The sequence below is a fragment of the Procambarus clarkii genome, chromosome 45 (genome assembly GCF_040958095.1).
Source record: "Procambarus clarkii isolate CNS0578487 chromosome 45, FALCON_Pclarkii_2.0, whole genome shotgun sequence".
Lineage (NCBI taxonomy): Eukaryota > Metazoa > Arthropoda > Malacostraca > Decapoda > Cambaridae > Procambarus > Procambarus clarkii.
The window spans coordinates 2,106,954-2,133,391 of record NC_091194.1 but is presented as its reverse complement, the minus strand read 5'-3'; the positions used below and the strand labels follow the sequence as shown (position 1 = coordinate 2,133,391).

Below are 26,438 nucleotides of genomic sequence, written 5' to 3'. Positions count from 1 at the left end.
TAAGCCGTAACTTGCATGATAATTTTTATCATGCAAGCAAAGGTCATTTGGTGGAAGATTATCCTAGAGGGCATCCTGGAAGATTTGTGTGGCTATTTATGAAAATGTTGTCTTAGGTGACTTAAATTGAATTAAGTTTCTTAGAAAATTCACAGGATCTGTGCTGTAGGCTTTACAGTATCTTGGCAGCCAGCATTAGGAATGTAGGTCTGGGTACTTCCGATGTCATACTTCCAGCAGCACAAATTCCCCAAGTACTGCCAGAGAGAGAGAGAAATATTAATTCATTTGCTGTATTACATCAAGAACGCGCAATTTATATTACCATCTAAAACATATTTAAAGTAAAGAAAATATTATTTATAAATATTTTTAAGGGATATAAGTTTATATAAATTGAAATATTTCCTAGTGCTGCTAGAGATAGACCGAGAAATACATTCTCCCGCTACTGATGCAACGATAATGGTGATCTAGTTCGGAATTAGTCATAACCCTTACACTGCTCCAACTGCCAAATGTAATTTTTCCCATTTGATTTGGTAACTTTTTTGTAATCATTCGCACCTCGAATGAGGCGTTAAAAACTGTAAATCGTTTGCCTTATCCAGATTAAACTAAACTCTCAGTATACAAAGAATGAGAAGTAGGCTTCATCTGATAGTGTATATTTAATAGTATAACTGTTGTTTACTGTTATGTTAGTCATATGCAAACTTTACGTCCAAGGTTAGGTTAGGTTATCTACACCTAATTGTAAAAACTGATGTTAAATATCTATATATACAATTCAATGCTAAGCAGGACTGAGGACTGATTTGAAAGTTTCCAGGTAATACAATGGGCACTTTTCCCATACATCGGATACTGCTATTCACTTAGCATTAAATATGTATCTTGGAGTTATAAACTATTGTAGGTTGCATCCTGAGACACAGTCGTTGGCTAATAGAACCTCTATAAGCTTAACAGTTTCTCAACCTCAAGCTGCCAATTCGTTTTAACACATTTTTTTTTTTTTTTTTTTTTTTTTTTTTTTTTTTTTTTTTTTTTTTTAGATATATACAAGAGTTGTTACATTCATGTACAGCCACTAGTACGCGTAGCGTTTCGGGCAAGTCCTTAATTCTATGGTCCCTGGAATACGATCCCCTGCCGCGAAGAATCGTTGTTACAACCAAGTACACATTTTACTGTTGCGTTAAACAGAGGCTACAGTTAAGGAATTGCGCCCAGTAAATCCTCCCCGGCCAGGATACGAACCCATGACATAGCGCTCGCGGAACGCCAGGCGAGTGTCTTACCACTACACCACGGAGACTGTGTATAAACGTGTAAATAGGAAGCTGTCAGGCAGGCGAAGAGCAAGAATTGCGTACCGTTGTACCATTTGTGTTTGGGCACTTGTCAGCAGACCACTGAACAAACACCCGTCCTTGGTTTGCATGTGTGACTTCTTGCTTGAATAATGTACACAATTTCTGGGCCGCGTCTCCGCTGATGGGTGCCAGTGAGCTACCAAGATGCACCATCAGATGCTAGAATAATACCAACTTATGTTTCATCGGATATAATGATGTAAAATTTATTATTTCATACAAAAACAATTGATATAAACAATTTTAAATGAATGATTACTGCTAGTCGTAATTTATATATTATTGAGTGCAAACTTATGCACTTTTACGCATGAAAACCAGTTTACATGTGAAAAATAAAAGTAATAATAAATGTAGGCATATATTGCAGTCTACGGTCATATTATATATTATATGCTAGAAAATATCATACATGTATTGCTGAAATTGTTGCTATCAATAAGTCTAACAACAGCAGCTCTCTAAACAAAAGTTTGAAATGACAATGACTTACATATCCAGCCTTTGCTTACATTTAGGAGATCAAGAGGGCATCTGATAGCCGCCTGTGCACATCTGGCATTCCCAGTGACGATGTAGTCAGGTAAGTTCTGAGTACTGATGCCTGTTGTAGAGTTCAGAATCGCGCTCATGGAACACCTGGTCATATATATCCCATGGTGATAATTCAAGTACTGTGATCAAAAGGTCTGCAGACGGAATTTATATGTAAAATATTTATATAAGACTTGAATATGAAATAACTGAAGTCGCTACTACTAAATATGAACTGAGTTCAAGTATGCCCATAAGAGAAAATTAGAAAACTCATGATGTGGTGTAAATGAGGAGAAAGCAGAAATGTTACAGTGTTGGGAGAGTCTGTCTGAGAAAATCTCGTATCTCATGGAATGTGACAGACAGGGCAAAGGTAGTTTTATTAAATCATGGATGAAAGTAGAGTGAGAATATTATCTTGGAGCGTTAATGGGTTAAAATCTAGTGCGGTGGATGTACACTATTATACTCTTAGATAGTACTATATTAACCTGATATGTTACATGGGATTCTTGTATTTGTACTCACTGAATTTGTGCGCCCCTTGAGGGACTTGAAGTATGGGAAGGGGTAGAAATAGCCTAAGCTAATCTATGATATTTTTTTTTTTTTTTTTTTTTTTTAACTTGTCTCAATAAACCTACTTGAACTTGGAAGACCATTATGTATTAAAGTGTCAAATTATGGATAACCATAGAAATAAGGAAATAAGTAGTGTACCACTTCAAATTGTTTGGATGTGTGATAATGATATGATAGACAGAATACTTAGGAACTACAAGAATTTTGCCCCAATGATTGTAACACTTACTATATTAATATGCAATGTTAAATGTTGTATTGTGATTTGTGTATTTGTACTCACTGAATTTGTGCGCCCCTTGAGGGACTTGAAGTAGAGGGGGGTAGAAATAGCCTAAGCTACTCTATCCCTTTGAGATGTATTTTTTTCTTGTCTCAATAAACATACTTGAACTTGAACTTGAAATGACTGTTAATAATAATTGCAATTAAAAAAAAACACTACAAAACTAGTATTAATTTATAAAAGAATATGTAGAACACGCCAGATCATTTTTCAAATATTCCAAGAGAAAAAGAACAGACAAATAGGGTGAATAATCAAATCATTATTAAACGATAATATTTATACTAACATAATATTGGAACGTGATGAATTCTAATGAGGCGAAATGTAATCAAATGAACACTGCGGAGAGTATATTGTTAACAGAAGATATAATTACATCATACAGAAAATAAGATAAGTAAGCTCGTTATTAGTTAATTCCGTACATATTGTTAGATTATACATTATTACCTAAGAATAGGCTTTTAGGTTATATAGGCTGGCGAGCTGGCTTGTGTACGCTGTAACTTGTCATGGACAGGATGGACTATAAGAGAATGGAAATCCCTACTATAAGTAGCCGGAGCACATCCTATTCTCCGGCGGTCGTCACCTCTAAATGAACAAGTCCCGCTCATATTATATTGTTTGAGTATACTTGCGTTGAAAGTGAGTTGTATGTTTTATTGTTTTAGCATATACTGTGTTTGCATGTTATACGGTGTTTGCATGTTATACTGTGTTTGCATGTTATACGGTGATTGCATGTTATACTGTGTTTGCATATTAAACTGTGATTGCATATTATACGGTGATTGTATGTTATACTGCAGATCAGGGGTGGGAAACCTTTAGTCACGCAGGCAATATTTTACGTAGCGAATATTTCACAAGTTCGCATTGTTTACATTAGGATAATGACATGCAGTAAAATATAATTGTATATTACAGTGGCTTACAGATGAAGCTACAACAAAAAAATCTTATGTAATTAAAACATTCTATTGTGTCAATAAGAGAACAGAGAAACAAGATCAATATTTTCTGAATTTTAGAGTACTTTAGCATACTCTTAGGTTGAAGTTGTGACGCTGTTCAATAGCCTGAACTTGTGTGCTCAACAACAAAAATCTCGAGTATGATATTAAGCTTAAATTAATAAATTGTCTTTTCTGTTTGCACGAACAAATCTTTTATTATTATATACATATTTAGGGAATGATCCAACTTGGCTTTTAAATTAATTAAAACCCAAAGATATTAGCAATTGCATAGCACTTACTTTCTTGTAGCGCAATTGACTCTCCCAGCACTATGAAAAGTGTAGAGTAGGAACGGTAGCATGTACCACACTCCAGCATTGACCTATTGAGAGAACAATTCTACTGAATATGTGACAATTACCATCCTGTACAAAAATATATACTTCAATACGTTCCTGTAAGGAAATAATGTTCTGTACATTTCATCAATACTTTCCAGTAGGAGTAATTGGGGACTTAGGAGCCAGCTTAAAAGTTTACTGTTGTTGGACTGACATGTTTCATCGATTGTATCAGGCAATTTCGTACGATATTAGGAAAATATGTACAACACGCCTTTTGGGCTTTGTTTGAAAGCTCAGCTTTTCTTGCAAATTCAAATAAATTATATTATTATCTGATTTTACAAAAAGCTTCTGTTTCCATAAAGTGCTGATATATAATTATATGATCTAAATCTTTAAATGTTCTAAAACCCAATTAGTGAAGAATAATTTGAAAATACGTTATGTTAGCACTCACCTGCATTATGCTTGTTAATAGAAGTTTACAGTAGTAAGAACAATTTGGGTTTGTGAAGGCAGCAACACAAACAATAACAGACTTTTATACACGCGTGTTGTCGGGAACAATGTGGGAACAGCAAGGCTGTCCCCTCTATATAAATATGCGGCCGCACCCTCAACCCCAATAAGCAACAGGTTACAGTGAGTCAGCAGTAAAATCTCAATTATTACATAATGTTCTTATAGTAGGTTTATGTTAATATTATATTAATTAATATAATGAATATACATCGAGAACTTTATTGGGTCTTGGGGCATTCGTCGAGAACTATTCTTGCTGGTTGGTTTATAATAAGCTATTGTGATGGCCTTTTGTAACCCTCCATAGATTGCGAGGACTGAAATCTACACTAAACTAAACCAATGCTGCTAGTGTTTATTTTTATTATTTAGTTACTGTATTTTTTTATTAACAAGCTTAGGTATTCACAGCTGTGCTGCTACCCTTTTCTAAATGAAAGATTACAGTGTAGATTAAAAACTAGCTATAAGTTCATCTAATATCCCCATCTCACAGGATGGTTAGTCATACATGGAATCAGGAGAGAACATGAAATGTAACGCTGATCTATGAGTCTCCACTAGCAAAATCTGGGTATAGCACAAAAATATCATTCAATATTGATATTGAGTGTATGGAGTAATTACAGAACTCAAAGTACTTCATACCATTTGGTCTGAAATCACGGATAACAGGACAATCACAGATATTGTATCGTATTCCTAGGTATGCGGTGGTTCATGATTGTTATTTTACCAGATGCAACAACTTTACTGATCTTTGAATGCTGTTTTCCTGGCATTCGCGAGAAACGTGTTAATTAATAGGATATAACATATAGCAGGTTCCATCGGATGAAGCAACGAGACAATAACATAGATACAGCAAACAATAGGAAATCTAAGTAAAATTTCAATGGTGATTCCTGAATCCACTCTAGTTCCACATCCATGCAAAATCTTCTTTTCGGACAACCACTTTGAATATACTGGGTTAACAATTAGATTTGTGTTCCATTTTCTAATTTATTTTGTATTTGAGTTACATTTCGTTAATTAAAACCCAAATGAATGCCATTATTTCAGAAAGCACTGCGTACTAGTTGCTTTCTATATTATTTTTATCTTATATTTTTTGCTCTGTTCATTTATTATATTTATTTACAATTGCATTAATAAACTATTTTTATATTATTTTATTATTATTTTTACTACATTATGTAGCATGACAACAAAAATGGTGACCCCATTGAAGTAGATTTCATGCACTCGCACTGGCGCCGCTTTCTATGTTAATGTCTTTATTTTGCGGTGTCAGCAGCAATCACCCAGCATATCATACATCAGCATACATATATGATATATTTAAGTGTGTATCATGCTTCTCGGTTTATATTCAATAAGAGTGTACCATAGGCTTGAATTATGTTCATGAATAAAGTATTCTAGCTAGTTGGTATGTAACTATTTATGGTGGTCTTATTAATCCTCCCCAGGCTGATGGGTCTTAAGCATAATGCCAAACCAGAAGCGAGGCAGGGATATATACACCGATATGTGTAACTCGTTTCTCGTATATTCACTGAGTTTAGTTTAGTCCTGGACTATATTCAGGACTAAAGTATACTTAGTATACTTGCTGGTTGGTCAGTAAGCTATTGTGCTGTCCTTAATAACCCTCGTGAGGTTAATAGAGCTTAAACCCAACACCTATCCAATTCTCAGCTCGAGTGACCTCGTTGATGTAACAATGGGGATTGCAACAAGCATTGTTTTGTTTTCTATTTAATATATATTCTCTTGCTATGGTGTTGCAAGCGACATCATCTGTCTGGGTTCTCCTGTGTTGAAGCTTTTTTTTAGGTTAATGGTACAGTAATTTATTATTATTATGTGCCATTTTTCTGTTGTCATGTATAATAATAGAATGGGCAGGATGGTATAGGGAGGGGGGGGAGGGGAGCGGGTGTAATTGACACAAATGTTACCATATCACAAATTTATTGCTTTGTAATTTAACAATGTTATATATAAAATTACCATTTGTTTCACATTTTTTGTTGCTGTTGGAAGTAACTGCCATCAACCATGGTGTTGCCAGTGTCCAGGTTTGCCAGTGAACAGGGTAGTGACTGAGGCTGCCAGTGTCCGGGGTCGCCAGTGACTGAGACTGCCAATGACCGAGGTTGCCTGTGACCGGGGTTGCCAGCAACCAAGGTTTCCGTTGACTGGCATTGCAAGTAAGCGAGGTTACCATTGACCGGGGTTACTAATTATCGAGGTTGCCAGTGTCCAGGACTGCCAATGACTGAGGGTGTGGGTGAATTAGTTATATGGGAAATAAAACCATGGCGCTGAGTACATCATGAGTATGAGTTTAGTGTTGTGGTGGGTCCTCGTTGGTGAGTCAACCGGGAGTGCCAGAGCATCGTTGACACTGGTGAAACTAGCAGTGGAGTGGAGGAAGTTCCGTTCAGTTTCCTGGAATAGGAAGTATAGGTGGTTAGTACAGGGTGTCATATTGTGATCTGAGAGTTGATATCTTATTGTCCAGTGATCTCTCTCTCTCTCTCTCTCTCTCTCTCTCTCTCTCTCTCTCTCTCTCTCTCTCTCTCTCTCTCTCTCTCTCTCTCTCTCTCTCTCTCTCTCTCTCTCTCTCTCTCCATGGGGACTACTCACTGCATGGTCCATCATAGAGCTTGGTGAGGGAGGTGTCTTTACACACGGCGTTGCCGAAGGTGCAGGCGTTGCTGTAGGTAACTCTATCACTGCCACACACTGGGGCGTAGGTAATGGGGCAGGCTTGCGTACACAAGGAAGATCCTCCAGAGGATCCCCCTGACGAAGCTGAGGTAGATGTGGTGAACAGATACGTTATTATGTAGTTAAGTAACGTGACGTCATTGTTAAGTGCTGGTGTTAATTTATTACTTATTGCTAGTTTTATTTCTTATATTCTTATAATTATTATTATTTGTATTACCAGTAATAAGTATTCTATCATTACTACTGGTATTACTGTCACTACAACTAATTTTCTTCTTATATATTATTTTTAATTTTATTATATTTGACAAATTATAATGTGTGTTGACTTTTATTAGTGATTGAATTGTATATAATTATATAAATGTTATTATTATTAGTATTAATATTACTACTAATGCATTCTAGTTTTATTCATTGTTGCTGTTATTCCTGTTTTTTTTTATTCAGAAAGAAATTTACATTACGCTATTGCCCTTGAGGGTCAAATGACGCTACGTCTGAGTTATGTCAACAATCACACACAGAGATCACAATAACGTGATGCATCAAATGAACAAATCCACAAGGGCCGTGACGAGGATCCTCGTCACTGCCCTTGTGGATTTGTTCGTTTTATGTCAACAATGTCTGATGTAAATAATGAGCTGTATCGGTGGGTCTTGCATAGGGAATGGTCGAGACGCTGTACAAAATTCAATCCATGTTATAATGTAATAATTATCACATATGCCAATAACAAAAACCCAATATAGCAAATTATTGGCATTTTACGCTGTAAACACAATTTGTCACCGCGAAGTTTGACCCCACAGGAAGTAGTGTGACCTACATTCAAGGGATAGACAGGAAAGATATCCGCTAAAACCCCTCTAGAATGACTAAACGATATACATGAGGCCACGTGCTGGGACAGCTTGACCAGTTGGTCATGTGGTCAAAAACCGTGGTCGAGGTCGAGCGGAGGAATTAATTGTGATTATATATATATATATATATGCATATTTACAAAAGTCTCTCCTGTGACTTAAACCGTAGATATTTTCTGTTTTCTTAAACAAAAAATCTGTTAATATCCTTTCCTTTCAATGCTTCAAAATAAATCTTGGAAAGAGTTAAGAGAGTGGATGGAATGAGGAGAAATCACGTCATCGGTGTGTTTGTTGGTGCTGCCTTTTGCATAATTTACACGACCACAGTGCAGTGAATGATTAATTTTAACAAACACAAGAGTTGAAATCAATATTCGTACTTCGAAAACAAAATGTTACCATTTACATGCAAACAGCGACCAATACTTTTGTGGTCGTGTCAAAAACTTTCAGGTCATGACGCGCAAACTCACACCTTATTTAAGGGTGAAGATGATCAAGATTCTGCGTTGCCTTTAAGGGGTTCCTTCAGCACATAAGCATTTTAAAAGTGCGATTTAAACATAGAAAGTGAATAAAGCCCTGTTCGAGAAAAGTTCGAAAATTATCAGTTGTGAGTAGTTACGTGTAAAGTGCTTTTTATACATAAACAGCGGCTTTAGGATAAACGAACATTTAGGTAATGCAGACGATGAGTCACAATAACGTGGCTGAAGATATGATGACCAAACAACATACCAGAAATGATGAGAATTAACACAATACAATTGTTACACAATACACTGCCCTCTGAAACCAAGGAGAATTCACGATGAACAATCAAGTGGCTGTGCTCAAGCGCTGAAAGAAATGAGCTTATCCTGACTAAGCAATAAGTCAGTAAATGATTTTCGTGTGTGTCTGCATATATATACACACATTTTATTTCATTTACTTGGGCCCTAGGAGCCTTGAATCACAACCCAAAGAACGGAAAACGGTAGCTCTATCAACCACGCTACTGAACATCCATAATAAGGTAGGATTCCAAAAGTATCTAATTGCTGCTCAACTAAAACTTTAAGCCTTCCCTGGGCTGCCACTCGAGCATGGAGGAATTAGATGATCTCCGCCCTCATATAAATTGTCAACACAATAAACATGGATAATAACGTTTCATTCACTTGGGCCCTATAGGAGCCTCGAACGACCGATCCCAAGAAAAAAGACGGTAGAGCTACCAATACCTACCACAAGGGCCATCATTCCTCTTTGTGACCAAGGCATCGCGGCACGAGACGCGATCAAGTTGGCACTGGTTATCGTAGGTGACGCCGTCAGTGCCACAAACAGGAACATACTCAGTGCCGCAGGAGGTGGGGCAGGTGGAGGAAGAGGAGCCCGACCCTCTCTCGTCTGTGGCGGCAAACACCACAGTTAATTGAGTTAACTCATTCATCAATTGGGTCAATTTAGTCGTCATATGTATCTTGAGTCATAACCTGGTCCAATATATCAATCAGCATTCTATCTATCTATCAGACTACATCTATTTTTCTCGCCTGCAGTCACAGGTTAAGAAAACATTATCACTATCATATGTTTGTCCATCTTTCTCTTTGGTGGCTATAACATAGTACGCATCATTAAGAACACCGTAAAATACGTTATATTTTTATATAATAACCATTAAAATATATGTATACTACAAGATAGGGTAATAGTTTAATTACAGCAAACTAATGTTTGGTAGTTTCAGGTAACGAAGTGTATTATCCACATCCAAACTAGCCTCGTCCAAGCTGCCACCGTACTCAAGAGTACCTTTGTAATTTTGTATATTTGATTAAAATCGTTACTTTCTTAAATATATATTAATATTTGTTTGTATTATACTTTTGTGTATGGCTAGGCATAGGGTAGATAAGGTATTAAGGTTCTGTTGGTAATTATTTATATTTGGAATACGATGATGAAGATTTAGAATTGTAATTCGAACATAGAAAGTGAGCAAATTTCGATAAAACTTCGAACATAATCAGACGTGATTAATGTTTAAAATGTTTTACAATCATGAACAAAGATGCTTGACCACTTAGCTACTGTTCATCACGATAGGATATTCTCTCTATTTATAAATGTACAAAACGTTTAAAACGAAATGATTAACTTATTATGTGTGTCTGAACACTGCTTTGCTTACTTCAAGTGTTCAAAGCGCACATACAATAAACTCATTTATTTGTCAATGTAAATAAACCATTTAATCTATCTAATACTAATCTATGCATAACCTATAATATTTAAGTTTATATTTGAAAAATATATACATTTTTATCAATTGAATTAATTTATGAGCAAAATTTGTAAGCAGGCACAATTGGGTTCGAGTGGGCATGAACGAGCTCTGGTGAATGAGTGGCCGTCACCAGCCCGAGGGAGGATCGTTCTTGGGTGGACGAGCCGCGACCTGAGTCACTGTGAATATAAACACCTGTGTTATCAACCCGTGTGATTAGTCACCTGTGCTATCAACCCGAGTGATTAGTCACCTGTGACATCATGTTAATGAGTGAGTAATCCCCATTAGTTATTATAGTGAATATTCTCCAGTTAACATATTAGTGAATATTCTCCAGTTATCATATTAGTGAGTAATCACCATTATCTTAGTGAATAGTGCCTTAGTCATCATCACAAAGACGCCAGACGTACGCCAGATGAGTGGGATTGGGTGGTTATAAATGAGTGGGATTGGGTGGTTATAAATAGGAGCTGCCTGGTATGGGCGAATAGGCCTCCTGAAGTTACCTTTGTTCTTATGTACAATCATGTGACACTAATGACATGCTTATCAACTTAACAGTGACGTAACTATTACACATTCCTTGAAATCATTCAAAATCGTCGGTCATCACTTACCACAGCGACCCTCGCTGGCAACAGAGATGGGAGAGCCGTTCCTACAGGCAGCTAAGTTGAGTAGACAGAGGTTATAGTACGTGAGCCCGTCACTTCCGCAGACGGGCATGTATATCCTGCCGCAGGTGTTAGGGCAGCGGTCTTCAGCAGGAAGTTGTCCTGAGACGCATCAATTGACCGATCATTAAGTAGACTGTTTATACTGCTGACCTATAGCTAAAGTTTATCCCGAGTTGAGGGCGGTGAAGTATGTTTAATGTCGTGCAGAAACCATGCATAGTTGAAATGGCGTTCAGTGTGGCTGAACAAAATGAATCTTGAAATTTAATAGAAAAGGCTAATGAATATTAAATTTGCACTTTGATTCTGGTCAAAATATTGGTGCTATGTCAACTTCCGTGGTTGTCCTGTTGCACAATAATCAGCGCAGTAAGCTCAAAGTTGAATGGCCATGAGTTCGATTCCCGCAACAGGACAGAAGCGTTTGGGTCACGTTTTTTTTATTTTTACCTGATGCCTTTGTTCGCCTAACAGTAAATAGATACCCGGGAGTTAGTAAACTGTTGTGGGGGGTGCATCCTGGAGAGGGTCAGTAGGTCGACCTCTGGAGAAGTCTCGAGATATATATACAAGCCTGATGTATATATACAAGCTGCCTGTCACCAACAAAACGAATGATTAAATGAAGTCCGCCAATTTGCAGGCGATGAGTCACAATAACATGGCTAAAGTAAGTTGACCAGACCACACACAATCGACTTGAGAATGGTCCAGGACGGACCGAAACGTCGTGGTCCGCCAATTTGTTTAGTCAGTTTCTCAATTACCGCTGGGATGTCATGGCAAGAGTGCAATCAACTACCTATATGATCATATATGATCACAATACAGTATTATGCCCGAAACGCTTTGCGTAATAGTGGCTTTAGGCATTGTATGTACTAGCTATACCTATAAGTTAAACAATCCTTGTAAATATTTATTGTATGTATGTACCTTACCTAAATAAAATTGTATTGTATTGTATTGTATTATAATTAAGTACCCATCTCGTATGGGTACGAGATGGTACATTCCGTATTCACGGCCAAATCTGTTATAATAGATGTGGGATCGCAGGATTGTTTCAAGCGTAGGTTAAACATGTTTAGTTTTTGACTGGATATAAATAGGAGCTGCCTCTTGCGGGGTAATAGGCCTTTTCGATATGTGTTTTCTCCTCTCATCCTTCTAATATATTTTTAAGAAACCTTAATCAGAATGATCCTAAATACCGTATTGCTTTCTCAAAGCGCGTGAGAACAGAGGTGCTCTATACAGCAGTCAGGATCAGTGACTCACAACATTCTCCGTTGTAGCGCTTGGTGATGGCGGGGTTGAGGCAGGCGGCGGCGTCGAGGGAGCACATGTTGCTGTAGGTGGTGCCGTCATTACCACACACTGGGTCGTATCTGGTGGAGCAGGAGGTGGGCCTCGGGCATGGCCGCTGCTCGAGTTGATCTGTAGTGGTGGTGGCTGCTTTACTTGGAACTAGTTTTCGTTAACTTTAAATTTTAAGTGCAATATGATGGACTTTAAATTGCCGAATTGCATTGCTAGCCTGGGCTCAAGTGGGCCTGATTGTAGAGAAAGGTACTAATGATAAATGTTTGATTTGTATGTGACGTTTTTGCCGAAGAGGGATTTATTAATTCTAATAATGCCATTATGCAACTTAACGATATTACATAGACTTCTCTTGACTCATTATTTCTTTACTGGAACTGATTTCTGAGCTACATTTGACTTCTTCGCTGAGAGCTGTATGGACATTATTTTTAAATTTTAAATACCTGCTCAATTATTGATTATTATTGCTACAACTGGAATGATATTTTCTAGGTTTATATAAGAGTGCTGAGCACGTTTACTTTAATGATCGGTGAGGGGAGATACTAACTTTGAAATTTATTTATTTTTTGCTCAATATTATTATACTGATTTTAGTTTTTTGTTTGAAGTCACTCGGCAAACTGGCTAGAGCCTAAGAGTTGGTGAAGTGACTCACCACATTGTCCAGGGTAGCTGAGAGTAAGTGAGGAGTTACGACAACTTGCTGCCTTGAGGACACACTCGTTGGTGTATGTGTTACCGTCGCTGCCGCACACGGGGGAATACGAAGCAGGACAGGCGTCCGGACATGGCTGCTGCCGTGTACCTGGAATTGAGCGTAGTGATGTACTCTTCTATTTCATTCCAGAAATCCGCGGGCGCTTGGAGCAGCTCAAACGAAATTGGTAACATAGTTCAAGTTATTTCACCGTTGCTGGTGGAGGGGGTGCTTAGGACGGACATTGGGAATGGTTTCGATATCATTCGCTGCCGGGGATAGGTTATTTCCTGGTTCCCTAAACTGTCCGTTTTATTTCAAATGGTGAAGGTGAGGCGCTTAACGTACAATGGTTCAGTTTATTGTACGATCCGTTAAGTACTGATTATAGTAATATTCATTTCTAAAATAAGTAGTTTATCCTTGGTTTGGTGGTAGGTTTAAGGGATATCTACCTTATGGAGGGTTATCAAGGCCACCGCAATAGTTTATTAGCCAACGAGCTTGGCATAAAAAAAAAGTCCCAGTCTAAGCTGTATCGAATATAGTGCCATAATTATGTAATCCTTATTATAAGGATAAATAAATTGGTAAATGATAACTTATTTTATGTCAGAATAGCGTCATGTTCTGCTATATATGCACATACACTGTACATATATATACTTTCGGGTTGTATCGAGGTCTTTCCCCTCCCCAAAGTCTTAAGGTCGAACTACTAACCCCCCCCCCCCCCTTAGGATGCAGCCCACAACAGTTGCCTAACTCCCGAGTACCTAATTACTGCTAGGTGAACAGAGGCATTAGGTGAGAGGAAACGTGGCGAAGGGACTGTGTTCTCGACTACAACCATGTACAACAGCGTGACCCAGTGTGGGTTTCTTAAGGTAAACTCTGATTAAATCATGCGTATTTAACACATAAAAAAAGACTTTTATGAGACAGAAACTTTGTAGTCGTGATAAGTGTTACATGAGAAAGGATCTCCCGGGGAGAGTGAAGGTTACTGATTCATGCATTCACCAAGAACCTATATCAAGTGATGATTTCTGATTCATGCGCTCACCAAGAACATTTATCAAGTGGAATTTCATGATATATGCACTCAAAAGAACATTTATTTCTCAAACTAATTGATCATGAATGGTGATATTCATACAGGTGTATACATATATACACACAAGTACGTGTTACAAAGGTGCCTTACCACATTCACCGTTGCTGATCTTGGTGATGGTAGGGTTCCTGCAGGAGGCTGCCCGCAGAGCACATTCGTTGCCGTAGGTCTTGCCATCATTGCCACACACGGGGGCGTAGTTGACGGGGCAGGCGATGTTGCAGGGTTGCTGTGGCTGCTGCCCCAGATCTGCTGGTTAGGTATTGGGTTCCATAAGTGCTGCTGGCAGCCATATGCATAGCAAGTTAAAATGAATATCTATGTGTAAGAATTGTGAAATATGAATTCTTAAAATTTCTCACATGTTAATGAGGAAGTACAAGGAGTATTGACTTACTGCAGCGGCCGTCATAGGCTTTGGTGACCCGTGGGCCGGTGCAAGCCTTGCTCTCCATCACGCACTGGTTAGAGTACGTCAAGCCGTCACTCCCACACACCGGCACGTACTCCCTTGTACATATTTGACGACACACGGATGGATCTTGACACGGGATTTGCGGAAACATGATACAATGTTATTGATGAACACGTATTGCATAGTTATGAAAATGTGTACAATGAAACCACAATATTGAAGGGGGATAATAGAAGTAGGATCCCTTGATTGTTTTTAATGTAGGTTAGACATATTTCTGAATGAGATTGGGTGGTTATAAATAGGAGCTGCCTCGTATCGGCCAATAGGCCTTCTGTAGTTACCTTCATTTTTATGTTCTTAATTGCTTATCCATGAAACAGTTTTTGAAACAATGCGGTGGAATCTTTCTCCCATCTTAAGGTTTAATGTGCGCGTCTCGGGTGACCCTGGACGAGAGTTCAATCCCACCGCATTGTTACAGTATATTTTTTCAATTAATGTTGTTTGTGCTAGTGATTGGCGTTCAACGACACGTGGTACATGGCTAGGGCTAATGCTGCTTGGTTAGTTTTACGGACTATTCATTATAAATGTCGAAGATTTTTGGTTCGTTGGTTTAAGGTTCAGGTTAAGGCCCGTCGACCTCAGAAGGGGTTTCAGGACACAATAGCTTACTGACCAACCAGCAATAATACTTTAGTCATGAATATGATACAGGTCTAAAGTAAACTAAATGCATATCCACCGATAAGCAAATTACACTTCTCGGTGAATATATCCTTGTTGTGTGGAGTTAACAAAAAATGTATGCAGCAGTACAAATGAATAAGATACTTACTGCAGATACCATCATAGGACTTGGTAATTTGTAGACCTTCGCATATCTTGCTGTCCAGGACGCACTGGTTGGGGTACGTCAGCCCGTTGGAGCCACACACAGGCACATACTCTCTGGTGCATATTTGTGGACAAGCAGCTGAAGCTGGAAACATGTTTAGTGAACATTGATAATGGTCCGAGACGTGATTCATAGGGCTAATAATACATTGTTGGGGTTGATCATACATGGTTAGAACTGACGAATCATGTCTATAATTTATGCGTTTCTCATTTAAATGGCAATGACGACTGACCTTCCACAGGATGCAACCCATAAGGTAGCTCTATTCACAGTAAAGTCTCGCCCTTCCTACAGGGACTCTACTTACTGCAGGGACCTTCCTTGGCCAGGGTGACACTCCGACCAGCACACGCTTCCCGGGTGAGGAAGCACTGGTTGGTGTAGGTCCTGCCGTCAGACCCACACACGGGCGCCTTGGTCCCAGGGCAGGTGGTAGGGCAAGGGCGCTCCACCCCTACCAAGAGAGGATCATAACAAAACTTATTGGTGTTTCTTTGTCAATAATACATATTGATCAAGTTTTTATTATTCAAATAAATCGTCATGCATGAAACAAAAAGGAAATTATTCATGAAAAGGAATTATTATTATTGACGTTCTTCATTTATATGGACAATACCGCCATAGTCGCTTTGGTACTACACATTTCGAAAGCTGGGTGACTGCTTCATATTCAACATTCATATTTATTATATTGCTCGCTTAATCGTCATGTATTATTTCAATTCATACATGAAAAATCCCATTAAGTTTACGTTTATGGTTCTATTTTGAATCTTACTCCACATATCTGGAACCTTGATTCTAAATTATTATTTGGCCAATTTCTTTTCTATTTTGAAATCGTTGTTTTGGGTTCTATTATCATATAACCCTACTTGTATCCCTATTATTAAGCTTATTTTTACATCAGGGATATACTCAGAGGTGTACCCAGCTTCTCTGTGTATATACACACTGACAGTTTATTTTAGTTCTGAACTATGTTTAGGGCTAAAGTATACCTGTTGGTTGATCAATAAGCTGTTGTGATGCCTTAATAACCCTCCACAGGTTGATGGGCCTTAAGCCCAACACCAAACTTGCTGGTTGGTCAGTAATTATATCCCAATTATTGAATCTTTTTTACAACCATCCATGTTTCCCCATCACTAAAAGTTTCACCACAATTTCCAAAAATTTTACATTTACAAACTGAGTTCGGTCCATCCTGGAATTATCAACGTAAAGATAGTTATCTACTTAAAATTATTTGTTAGTTTCTTGTATATAAATAAATACATAAATAAATAACAGCTGATAGAAAGGGAGAGACCGTGGAATGAACGCTAGAGTAAGTATGGATTATAGGATAGAACAAATTACCTCAAGAATATAAAGAACGGTAAATAGCGTATAGAGCCCAAGGGATTTAAAGCTCTCCAAAAACCGAGAGAGACTATCAACCTCTGTAGGGTTTTTAAGGCTTGTCAACCTCTGTAGGGTTTTTAAGGCTTGTCAACCTCTGTAGGTTTTTTAAGGCTTATCAACCTCTGCAGGGTTTTTAAGACCTATCAACCTCTGTAGGGTTATTAAGGCCTATCAACCTCTGTAGGGTTATTAAGGCCTGTCAACCTCTTGAGGGTTATTAAGAACACAATAAATTACTTATCAACCAGCAAGTATACTTTAGTCCTGAACATAGTCCAGGACTAAACTAAACACACTGTATATACATCAAGAAGCGGGATACACTATTCTGTAAATATATCCCTTGCGAGGTGGTGTAAATATATATATTCCTTTATTATCAAGGAAGTATTGAACGTACTGCAGGATCCGGCGTGACGCATGACGAGGTTCCTGCCGGTGTAGTAGCAGGAGTAGTAGAGCAAGACACAAGGACTGTTGTAGGTGACGCCGTCCGACCCACACACCGGCTTGGACGAGCGGTCACACAAATAGAAGCAAGGGTCGGGCACAGCTGTCGACAGACGTATATTTGAGATCAGTTGATTAAATCGATCCTGCTATTCAGTATCAGCCATTTAATATTCTCACGCTCAGTCTCGTGAGAAATCCAAGCTGTTTTATCAACTAATGGGTCACGCTTTGTTCGTTATGGTAACCAACGTGGCAAATGCAACTATGAAAAGTAATGGCTCTCAAAGATCTACGTTTTCTGTGCAACGGATTTTTTCTCACAGCTTGTCGCAATATCCCGTTTGTAACGCAAGATATGACTCACACCGTCAAGGAGCTTGTTAAATATTCACATGAAACCATAACCTCATAACTCAAGATTTTGTATATTTTTTCACTGTAAACTTAATTAGGTTTGATTTTAGACTTAATTCATTTTAACCTCTCTAGGCCTATTGAGGATACAACTAATTTACTGACCAATCGGCCAATGTACATTAGTTTTAGACATCATTTAGAGGTAAAGTTAACTATGTATATACACCGAGGTGCGGGGTAGGTCCATACATCCTGTGTTTATTCAACAAATGTTAGTTACAATTATAATCTTGTGTCGAGTACTTCTACCGAATGAAGAACAGTTGCAAGTTAAACTTTGTGACAGAAATTCTATAAAGGTTCACATGATCAGGAGCATCTTAACAGCACTGTTGGCCCTGGACAAAGCAATGCACTGGGCCCATGCCCAAGTGACAGGCCCTAAAGTCCGCTGAGGTACAGGATTACTTTCACAGACTTGCGAACAAATTATTTATATTATAAACATAATTTAAAGAGGATTTAAATCGGAGGTCTTTTCAACGAGAGGTCGCGTAATTATCCACTCTAACAAGAGAACTCTCATGAACAAAATGGCAGCATAGGGCCTAGAGAATCGTGGGGACACAATGGGCAATTTCCCCTTGAGCCCATGCGTTAAGCCGGCACTACACAAGAGTCGTATGAACGTGGGATAAGCTAAACACGGTCACTGAAGGGATACGCACCACGATTGGTCAAGGGTGAATCAACTTAGGATATATAATTTATAGTTATATGAAAGATAATGTTTGCCCGAGGTTGGGGCCCGACGTTTGGCGCTAGCCTCGCCCAACTTTCCAATATGAAACGTCGGGGTTATGGAAGTGCCATAGGCGAGTCGGGGTCGCCTTATGCTCTTTAAAAAATAACGGCATCTATAGTGACACTTGCTATTTTCATGAAGCCTAAAATAAAATCAGGGGTTGTATTTTCCGTAGGGTTTTTATATTAGCGCCGGAAGAATTTATTTGGGTCATCGTATTATTTTCTGAGACAGATATAGAGAGAGGGAGATGGAGGCTACTAGCTGTGGTAACGTGATTCTTCCACATCAGCTCCGGACCTCCCAGGCTACTAGCTGTAGAGGTTACTAGCTACAGGGGTTATCAGCTTAAACCACAGGGGCTACTAACTACGTGGCCTACTAGCTGAAGAGGCTACTAACATCAGTCTACTAACTGAAGAGGCTATAATAACAAGGGCTACACAAACTATAAGGGGTGGTACCAATGCTCATAAGGATTTACAACAGTGTAATACACATCAGTTGGCTACACATCACAGCTGCACTTACTACAGGGACCGAATTTGGCTAGCCTTAGGGAGGCGTTCTGGCAGCTAGCCCGCTGGAGGAAGCAGAGGTTGGGGTATGAGAAGCCGTCGTTGCCACACACCGGGTTGTATATGTACTCGCACTCCTCATTACACGCTGCTGGAATACACATTGGGTATGTACTGGTTACATTCTGTTAGGAGACACGGTGTACATGTATTCATTGTATTAATTACAAGCTGATTTAATGTTAGGTCATAGGCTATCAATCACTAGTGGGATCTTAAGGGCCACCACATACGGTTATTGCTCAAGTAGCAAGTTCAAAGCATAGTTTAGGACTGGTATTAAACTCAGTGTATATGCATTGACAAACGGGGCTGACAGCTTAGGATTCTGTAAGCGTTTGGTGTTGGGCTCCATGGCTATCAACCTCTGGAGGGTTATTAAGGCAACCACAAGTGCTAACTGACTAACGCGAGAATACTTTACATTTGTGCATAGCCCATAAGTAAAACTCAGTTTATATCCCTGTGCCTTAAACTGCTGAAACATATGTGTGTACACAGCTTACTGATAAGCCAAATGAGCTGTCATATAGGACAATAGTGGGTCCCCAGGAGCAGCACCTTAGATGTGTACTCAGGTATAGGTACATACATTGAAAATGAGTTACAAACATATTGTTGGATTTATAGATATAGCCAGTACATACAATGCCTGAAGCCATTAATATGCACAGCGTTTCGGGCAATTTATCCTTAACTTGTGGATCATGGTACATAGATGTACCATAAGCATGGGAAAGAGTGTCAGAGTAACCGCTGCATTTTCAACGACTCGTAGTTACAATGAAAGAACGCTTATGCAAGATCTTATTGAATAGTATGCTAAGTTGTTAAAGATTCGCTACTTGGAACAAAAAGTTCCAAGTAACACGGGCTATGGTGAGCCCGTAGATAGTTATTAGTATGCTAAGAGCAGCACGTATATATGTTCTCTCAGTACTGATTACATGCTGTTGGAAGAAACGTTATATATATATATATATATATATATATATATATATATATATATATATATATATATATATATATATATATATATATAATATACATATATATAATATACACATTATATAATGTATTCAACTAGTTACACGCTGTTTGGTTTGGTGTTGGGCTTAAGGCCATATTGATCAACCAGCAAATATAATTTAGTCATGAATTATTTAGTCAAAGACTAATGAAAACAGCGCGTATATAATGAACGGAACAGCTCACCTCTCAGTGGTGCATATATTTATCCTTCCTTGTTGCTACGTTTGGACTTGGTAGATTTTGATCCGATACCGACTCCCATTTTTGGTTAGTTAGATAATAACAAGTCTAAAATTTAAATATTTTATGTATAATGCATAATTTGTTAACAATGTTCAGCAAACTTGTTGTAAAATTCTGTGCATCTAATATTTTGTTTAGCATTTATATGTAACAATTTATTTTATTTACGCAAATAATTATATAAAAGGAAAAAATCCTATTTAACTTTAAAAATACATTATTTGTTTAAAGTGTTTTATATATAATAACACAATGGTGTTGAATATTAACAATTAACTCAAAACTGAAAATTGTATATTTTCTATAATCAGAAAACGCATTCCTTCATTTAATGTTAAACTTTGCATTTTTATTTTGTCTGTAATATGTATTTTTTCTTTTTGAACATCGGTATATCAAATACGTCTCTCAAGCTTTAGTTCAATCTTTTATAAAACAAGTTATAAAAACAACAAAGCTAGTTATGGTAATGATATTCCGTATATTGGTTACTAGGAGAGAGTAGTAGTAGTCAAGAAACGTCTCGCTTGATGAAGCTAGTACACTGACCTGTTTGAGGCTGGACAGGTAGAGTGGAGAATGCCAGTATATGAAAGGTCAGTACCACGAATATGGAGAATGCCATCCTTTTCGTTAGCGACTCTGCAAAAGTAAGTTACAATATCTCTAAAAAAAAAAATGATTGTCAAAGGTTGTAAGCCAGACGCTTAGGATAGTGTCATTAAATGTTGTCAGGAGACTAGTTGGGTCTTGGGGACGTTCATAGGGGAACCGGTCCCAACAAGTGGCGATCTGCTCCCATGGCGACACCCATAAAGTCTGAAATTGTGGTGTCTTTTCCTTAGAGTTTTCAGCTGATCATAATATTTTTTTTTATATATATTGACATGCGAAACGCATGTTATTCAACTTATTTCTTTATTATGCATCCCATACTCATCCCGTGAGGTAGATTTACATTCTGGGGAGTCCCAACACTAAAATGGTGTATTTTCCCATTTGGTGCGCGTTCATTCCGTTGTATGTAATGCAGGTAAATGTATTTATTGTTATGCAGTTATGTATCTGTTAAGTGGTAATTTAAATGTATTGATTTATCATTCATTGACTTATTAAGTGTTTATCGATAATCTGTTTTAATTAAATGAACAAATCCACAAGGGCCGTGACGAGGATTCGAACCTGCGTCCGAGAGCATCCCAGACGCTGCCTTAATCAACTGTTTAATCTGTTTTAATTTAAAAGAGCTGAATTATTTGCATGTAAAGTTTCTGGCTGAAGAACTGAGGTATTTCAAACAGTAGTAGTGAGCAAAGCACTGTTCGAACAGAAGGGAGCAAAGCACTGTTCGAACAGAAGTGAGCAAAGCCCTGTTCGATAGGAGTTCCAGCACAATCAGTTGTGGGTTCTGATTAAAGTGTTTTCCATTCATTAACAAGTGGACGTTTGGTTAATAATTGAGCATTTAACCAATGTTAATGAGGCTGGGTTGTACATAGATTGAGGATGGGATGACATCTCAATGTCTTTGTTTCAGTAGCCATTCCTTACAATGTGTTCATCATTGTCATGTGAATCGACTCTTATCAAATTAGAGAATAACATGGCTGACCCTCGCCAGGATTCAGTCCTGACTCTCACAAGATCTATATCTTGTGAGATATGATGATCTTCACACCATCGTGTACCACCAGCCTGTAACACATCACCGTGTACTACCACCAGCCTGTAACACATCACCGTGTACTACCACCAGCCTGTAACATATCACTTTGTAACAAAATAGTTTTTCCTTTATATAACCTAACCTAATCTATAACAATGTCTTCAGTCTTGTCTGTATAAAAATTTAACTTATTTTATAATACTGGCATTTCAGTCTTACCTTTATGCAATGTAAACTAAATAAATAACGTTGGGTGTTCAGTCGGCCTTCACTGCAGTAACTGACGCTCCGCGCTCTGAACCACAATCTTCTCTGGTTCACTCACGTCACCAACATTTCCAAAGAAATCTTTCTTGTGACATTGAAAGCCACCGCCTCCGCCTACTCCCAGGGCGCCTCTGCATCGTTGGTTACATTATTTTTCTCACGGTGTCATTTAATGGGTGATGAGGGTGTGAGCCGGATTCTGGGTTTACCGTGTCGGATTACTTGAGCAGCGGGGCGCCATTATCGTCAGGTCGAGGTTACTTGTGTGTACCCAAGAGACGGGCTCCCTTGGGAATTGCCCGCAGCTGTGCACAGACTCTCTTATTATTTCTTTCTTGTCTCAATAAACATACTTGAACTTGACTCTCTTTGTTTGTTTTTTTATTTACAACTTGCCGATAAGTACCGCGACTATTGCAGCGCACATACATACACACACAGCTGAGTGGATAGCGCTCGGGGGTTGTAGCCCTAATGGCCCGGGTTCGATTCCCGGCGGAAGCGGAAAGAAATGGGTAGTTTCTTTCACCCTGATGCGCCTGTTTACCTAGCAGTAAATGGGTACCTGGGAGTTAGATAGCTATTACAGGTTGGTTCCTGGGGTTGTGTGCATGCGCATGTGTTAGAGATAAATATATGTAGTAGATATAATAGAGGAAAAATAGATTGGTTAGAATTAGGCTGGGTTAATAGCTAATGGCTCGATTCTGTAGACAAATGGTAAATGCGCGCGCGCGCGCACACACACACACTCCTGAGGAACATCTGAACATCGTCACATGTTATAAGAGCACATGTTATCGTGTGAATATCACCTCAGATCAGACGGGGGAGACATCTCCCGTCACGCAGGGTACAGTTGCACCTCCACAGATGACTCCAAAGGGCCACCACTTACGGGCTATTCATGCCCGTGTCACCTTTTGGGTGTCTTAATCTTTAATCTTTATCAATCAACCTCAGATCAATCGACTCATCCTCTCGAATAGTACCTCGCATTTTGACGTATAAATCCCCCAAAGGCCAGAAACAATTTAGTACATTAGTTTCTGTAAGCTAATTTATATTAGTTTATATTATAATTTTTACTAATGCATAAATGTACAGTATATTTTACGGAAAATGGTAAAGTGATATGACTATATTATAATTCCGCATAACCCAAGCATGGAATTCCCACGTACTCTGCCAGGAGTCATCAACCATTTACTTACGAAACCTGTACATCTTCAATCATGGCAGCATTGTTTACATTAAACATTTTATGATTTCCGAGGCACTAAAATGGTTGTTTATAACAATAATAACCTCGGGTTGTCACGTTTTCCGGCCTGTAAACTTTAATAAATGTAAACAAAGCCACCATGATTAACGAAAGATGTGCAGGTTTCGTAAGTGGGTACGTAAAAGGTTATGAGGGGATATGATCACAACATATAAGATTCTTAAAGGCACTGCCAGGGTGGAGAAAAATTTAATGTCTACCATAACCGGAGGCAGAACAGGAAGCTCTTTATTCCGCCTCAACCGGTGGAAACAACTCGACAATTCAACCATTTAACGAACCAAGAACTTAACGACCATATGAGCCAATAGCTTGTTCATCCCTCAATCCATCTAAACGACCCGACAACTTAACGACCGGCCGTCTTAACGACCCGACAGACCAACAACTTAATAACCCTATGAGACAATGACTTGATGATCCAACTTAACGACCCAACAACCAAAACACCTTCCAGTGGAAACACTGCGTCTTCATGCATGTTAATAACTATGAAAACAATGACTTGTATAACCTCTAACAGGAATCTGTCCCGGATACACCATGTATCCTCACCTGCCATGTCCCTCCCTCACTTGGCAAGTCCCTCCCTCACTTGGCAAGTCCCTCCCTCACTAGTCACAGCCACCTCTCGCTTGTCACCTGTCACAACAGTTTCTCACCTGTGACAGCCCTCCGTCAGCTGTTATTGTCCTCTTTTCCGTCCCTATGGTGTCAATGACCTCTTCCTTGCGCCATCAGAGTATCACACACAATTCATCACTTGTCATCTCTACCACCAGGAGCTCAAATGATAGGTTTCGATCGTATGAATAAATAACTACGGGTCATAAGTGTTTCGACCCACACGTGATGTTCCACAACATGTTTCTCCTCGAGACTTGTCTCATATGTCCAGTAAACTGTTTCCACTTTGTGCAATCTAACACGACAGGTTCACATATATTAAATTTAAATAGCTTCACAAATATTTATGTAAGTCTCACCTATAGCAAAACCAAGAGTTATATAAGAACGTAAAGACTGAACACCTACCCGCGGTTAAAGTGAGCGCGATACTGGCTGTGCTCGAAGTCGTCCTCCCCAGCAGGATGTGGAAGGCGGGGCTCTTCCCGCTACTGTGATTCCTACACATGCACACGCACATATATTTAGAGCATGTCTACTGCCGTATCGTGTAGAAGCAACTGATTACAACTCGCCTGGAAAGGCCATGATGTTGTTTATGAAGTTTACCTGACGTTACACTGGTGCGGCTCCTGCAACAGGTTTTACCGACGGGAAATTCCAGCTCGCGCATTATTTATGCTTATGTTTGTAGGCATCTTCCTGTGTAAGCACTGGTTTCACGGGGTCAAGATGTGCGCCGCTAGGCTGTTCCCGGGGCTACAAGTTCCTCTTCCGGTGGCACTAGGCTGCTCCTCCGGGGGGCACTAGGCTGCTCCTCCGGGGGGCACTAGGCTGCTCCTCCGGGGTTACCAGGCTGCTGCTCCTCCGTGGGCACTAGGCTCCTCTTCCGGGGGCACTGGGCTCATCTTCCGGGGGCACTGGGCTCATCTTCCGGGGGCACTGGGTTCCTCTTCCGTGGGCACTGGGCCCCTCCTCTGTGGGCACAAGACTTGAGGAATGTACAGTAATGTCGACGCATTTGTCTGTAATACTAAATGATTCTAGTTTCATGCGGATAGTATATAGAAAATAATGTTTATACGACACAATACAGGTTTTCAGAGGGTTTGTGTGCTTGTGTGTGTGCGTGTGCGCATTCATTCGTAGCTCGCTAGGGGTCAGTGCATTAATGATTGCTTGCCTCACTGCTGACTAATGGTTGGGAAACATGTATTCAATAACACGTAAGACCAAAAAAAACATACATATATGTATGTGTTCAATGACGGGCAGAGACAGGTGAAGAAGCCAATGTTATAGGATATTTAAATACAAGATTTATTGTCATGGGTTTAGGAAATAAACTGCAGTGCACGGAATATATAAGAGGAGAAATCTAACTGATTAAGGTAGAACCAAAACATCCTGGAATGGATTTTTTTTTATTAACAAGCTTAGATATACACAGCAAGGTGCTGCGTTATGTATGAAAGATTACACAGTATCTAGAGAAGACTAGAGAAGAGTTTCTCTAGTCTTTCCTGGCATTAGAGAGGAAAGAGGAATTAGTTTTCACACAAGATTGGACTGAATAAATTTGACTGTTATTTACTGGCGCTTAACTTGACTGACAATGTAACATGCATATCATCCACTGCGCTTCGCCATGGACAACGACCTCAATAGTTCACAAGTGCGTTATATATAAAATGTGTGTGTGTGTGTGTTTTGTAAACACACTAGTGTATCTGGTTGCTTCCGGGTCCTTTCCCCTCCTTTTCCCTCTCTCCTTCCAAAGTACCACATCTCTTTCTCTTCCCATATTCTCTCTCCTCCTCCTCCTCCTCCCTTAACCCTCCTACTCCCTTTAATCCCTTCTTCTTTCCATCCTCTTACGTAATTTCCCCTCTCCTCCCATCTCCATTCCTCCCTCTAACTCTTCTCTCCGTCTTTCCACCTTTCCCAGTCTCCTCCAACATCCTTCACTTCCCTTCTCACCCCTCTCTACCTTTCTACCTCATCTCATCCTTCTCCTCCCCTCTACTTCCCTCTCCCCCCCCCTATCCTTATGTTTC

General features: G+C 39.2%; 2 protein-coding genes across 51 annotated transcripts; both read right to left on the bottom strand.

The window, feature by feature from the left end:
* Nucleotides 1-55: 55 nt before the first annotated feature.
* On the bottom strand, nt 56-4,726 carry LOC123769932 (uncharacterized). The gene is made up of 5 exons (XM_045761394.2): nt 4,551-4,726; nt 4,049-4,131; nt 1,892-2,018; nt 1,380-1,538; nt 56-257 (listed from the first exon to the last, which is right to left on the bottom strand). The coding sequence occupies exons 1-5, from the start codon at nt 4,554-4,556 to the stop codon at nt 150-152; spliced, it is 483 nt and encodes a 160-aa protein (XP_045617350.2). The 5' UTR covers nt 4,557-4,726; the 3' UTR covers nt 56-149.
* A 1,852-nt stretch (nt 4,727-6,578) lies between these two features.
* LOC123769926 (serine protease inhibitor dipetalogastin) lies at nt 6,579-25,558 on the bottom strand. 50 transcript variants are annotated; one of them, XM_045761371.2, is made up of 13 exons: nt 24,790-25,558; nt 21,086-21,178; nt 19,215-19,352; nt 17,469-17,621; nt 15,966-16,112; nt 15,596-15,739; nt 14,737-14,880; nt 14,430-14,588; nt 13,181-13,330; nt 12,475-12,633; nt 9,463-9,627; nt 7,274-7,441; nt 6,579-7,075 (listed from the first exon to the last, which is right to left on the bottom strand). In XM_045761371.2, exons 1-13 carry the CDS (start codon nt 24,899-24,901, stop codon nt 7,068-7,070), a joined length of 1,740 nt encoding a protein of 579 aa, XP_045617327.2. In that variant the 5' UTR covers nt 24,902-25,558; the 3' UTR covers nt 6,579-7,067. The 50 variants fall into 50 exon arrangements, with proteins under 50 accessions (XP_045617327.2, XP_045617328.2, XP_045617325.2 ...); XM_045761372.2 differs by having other exon boundaries at nt 14,430-14,591; nt 19,215-19,349; nt 24,790-25,229; XM_045761369.2 differs by having other exon boundaries at nt 14,430-14,591; nt 24,790-25,226.
* Between the last annotated feature and the right edge of the window lie 880 nt (nt 25,559-26,438).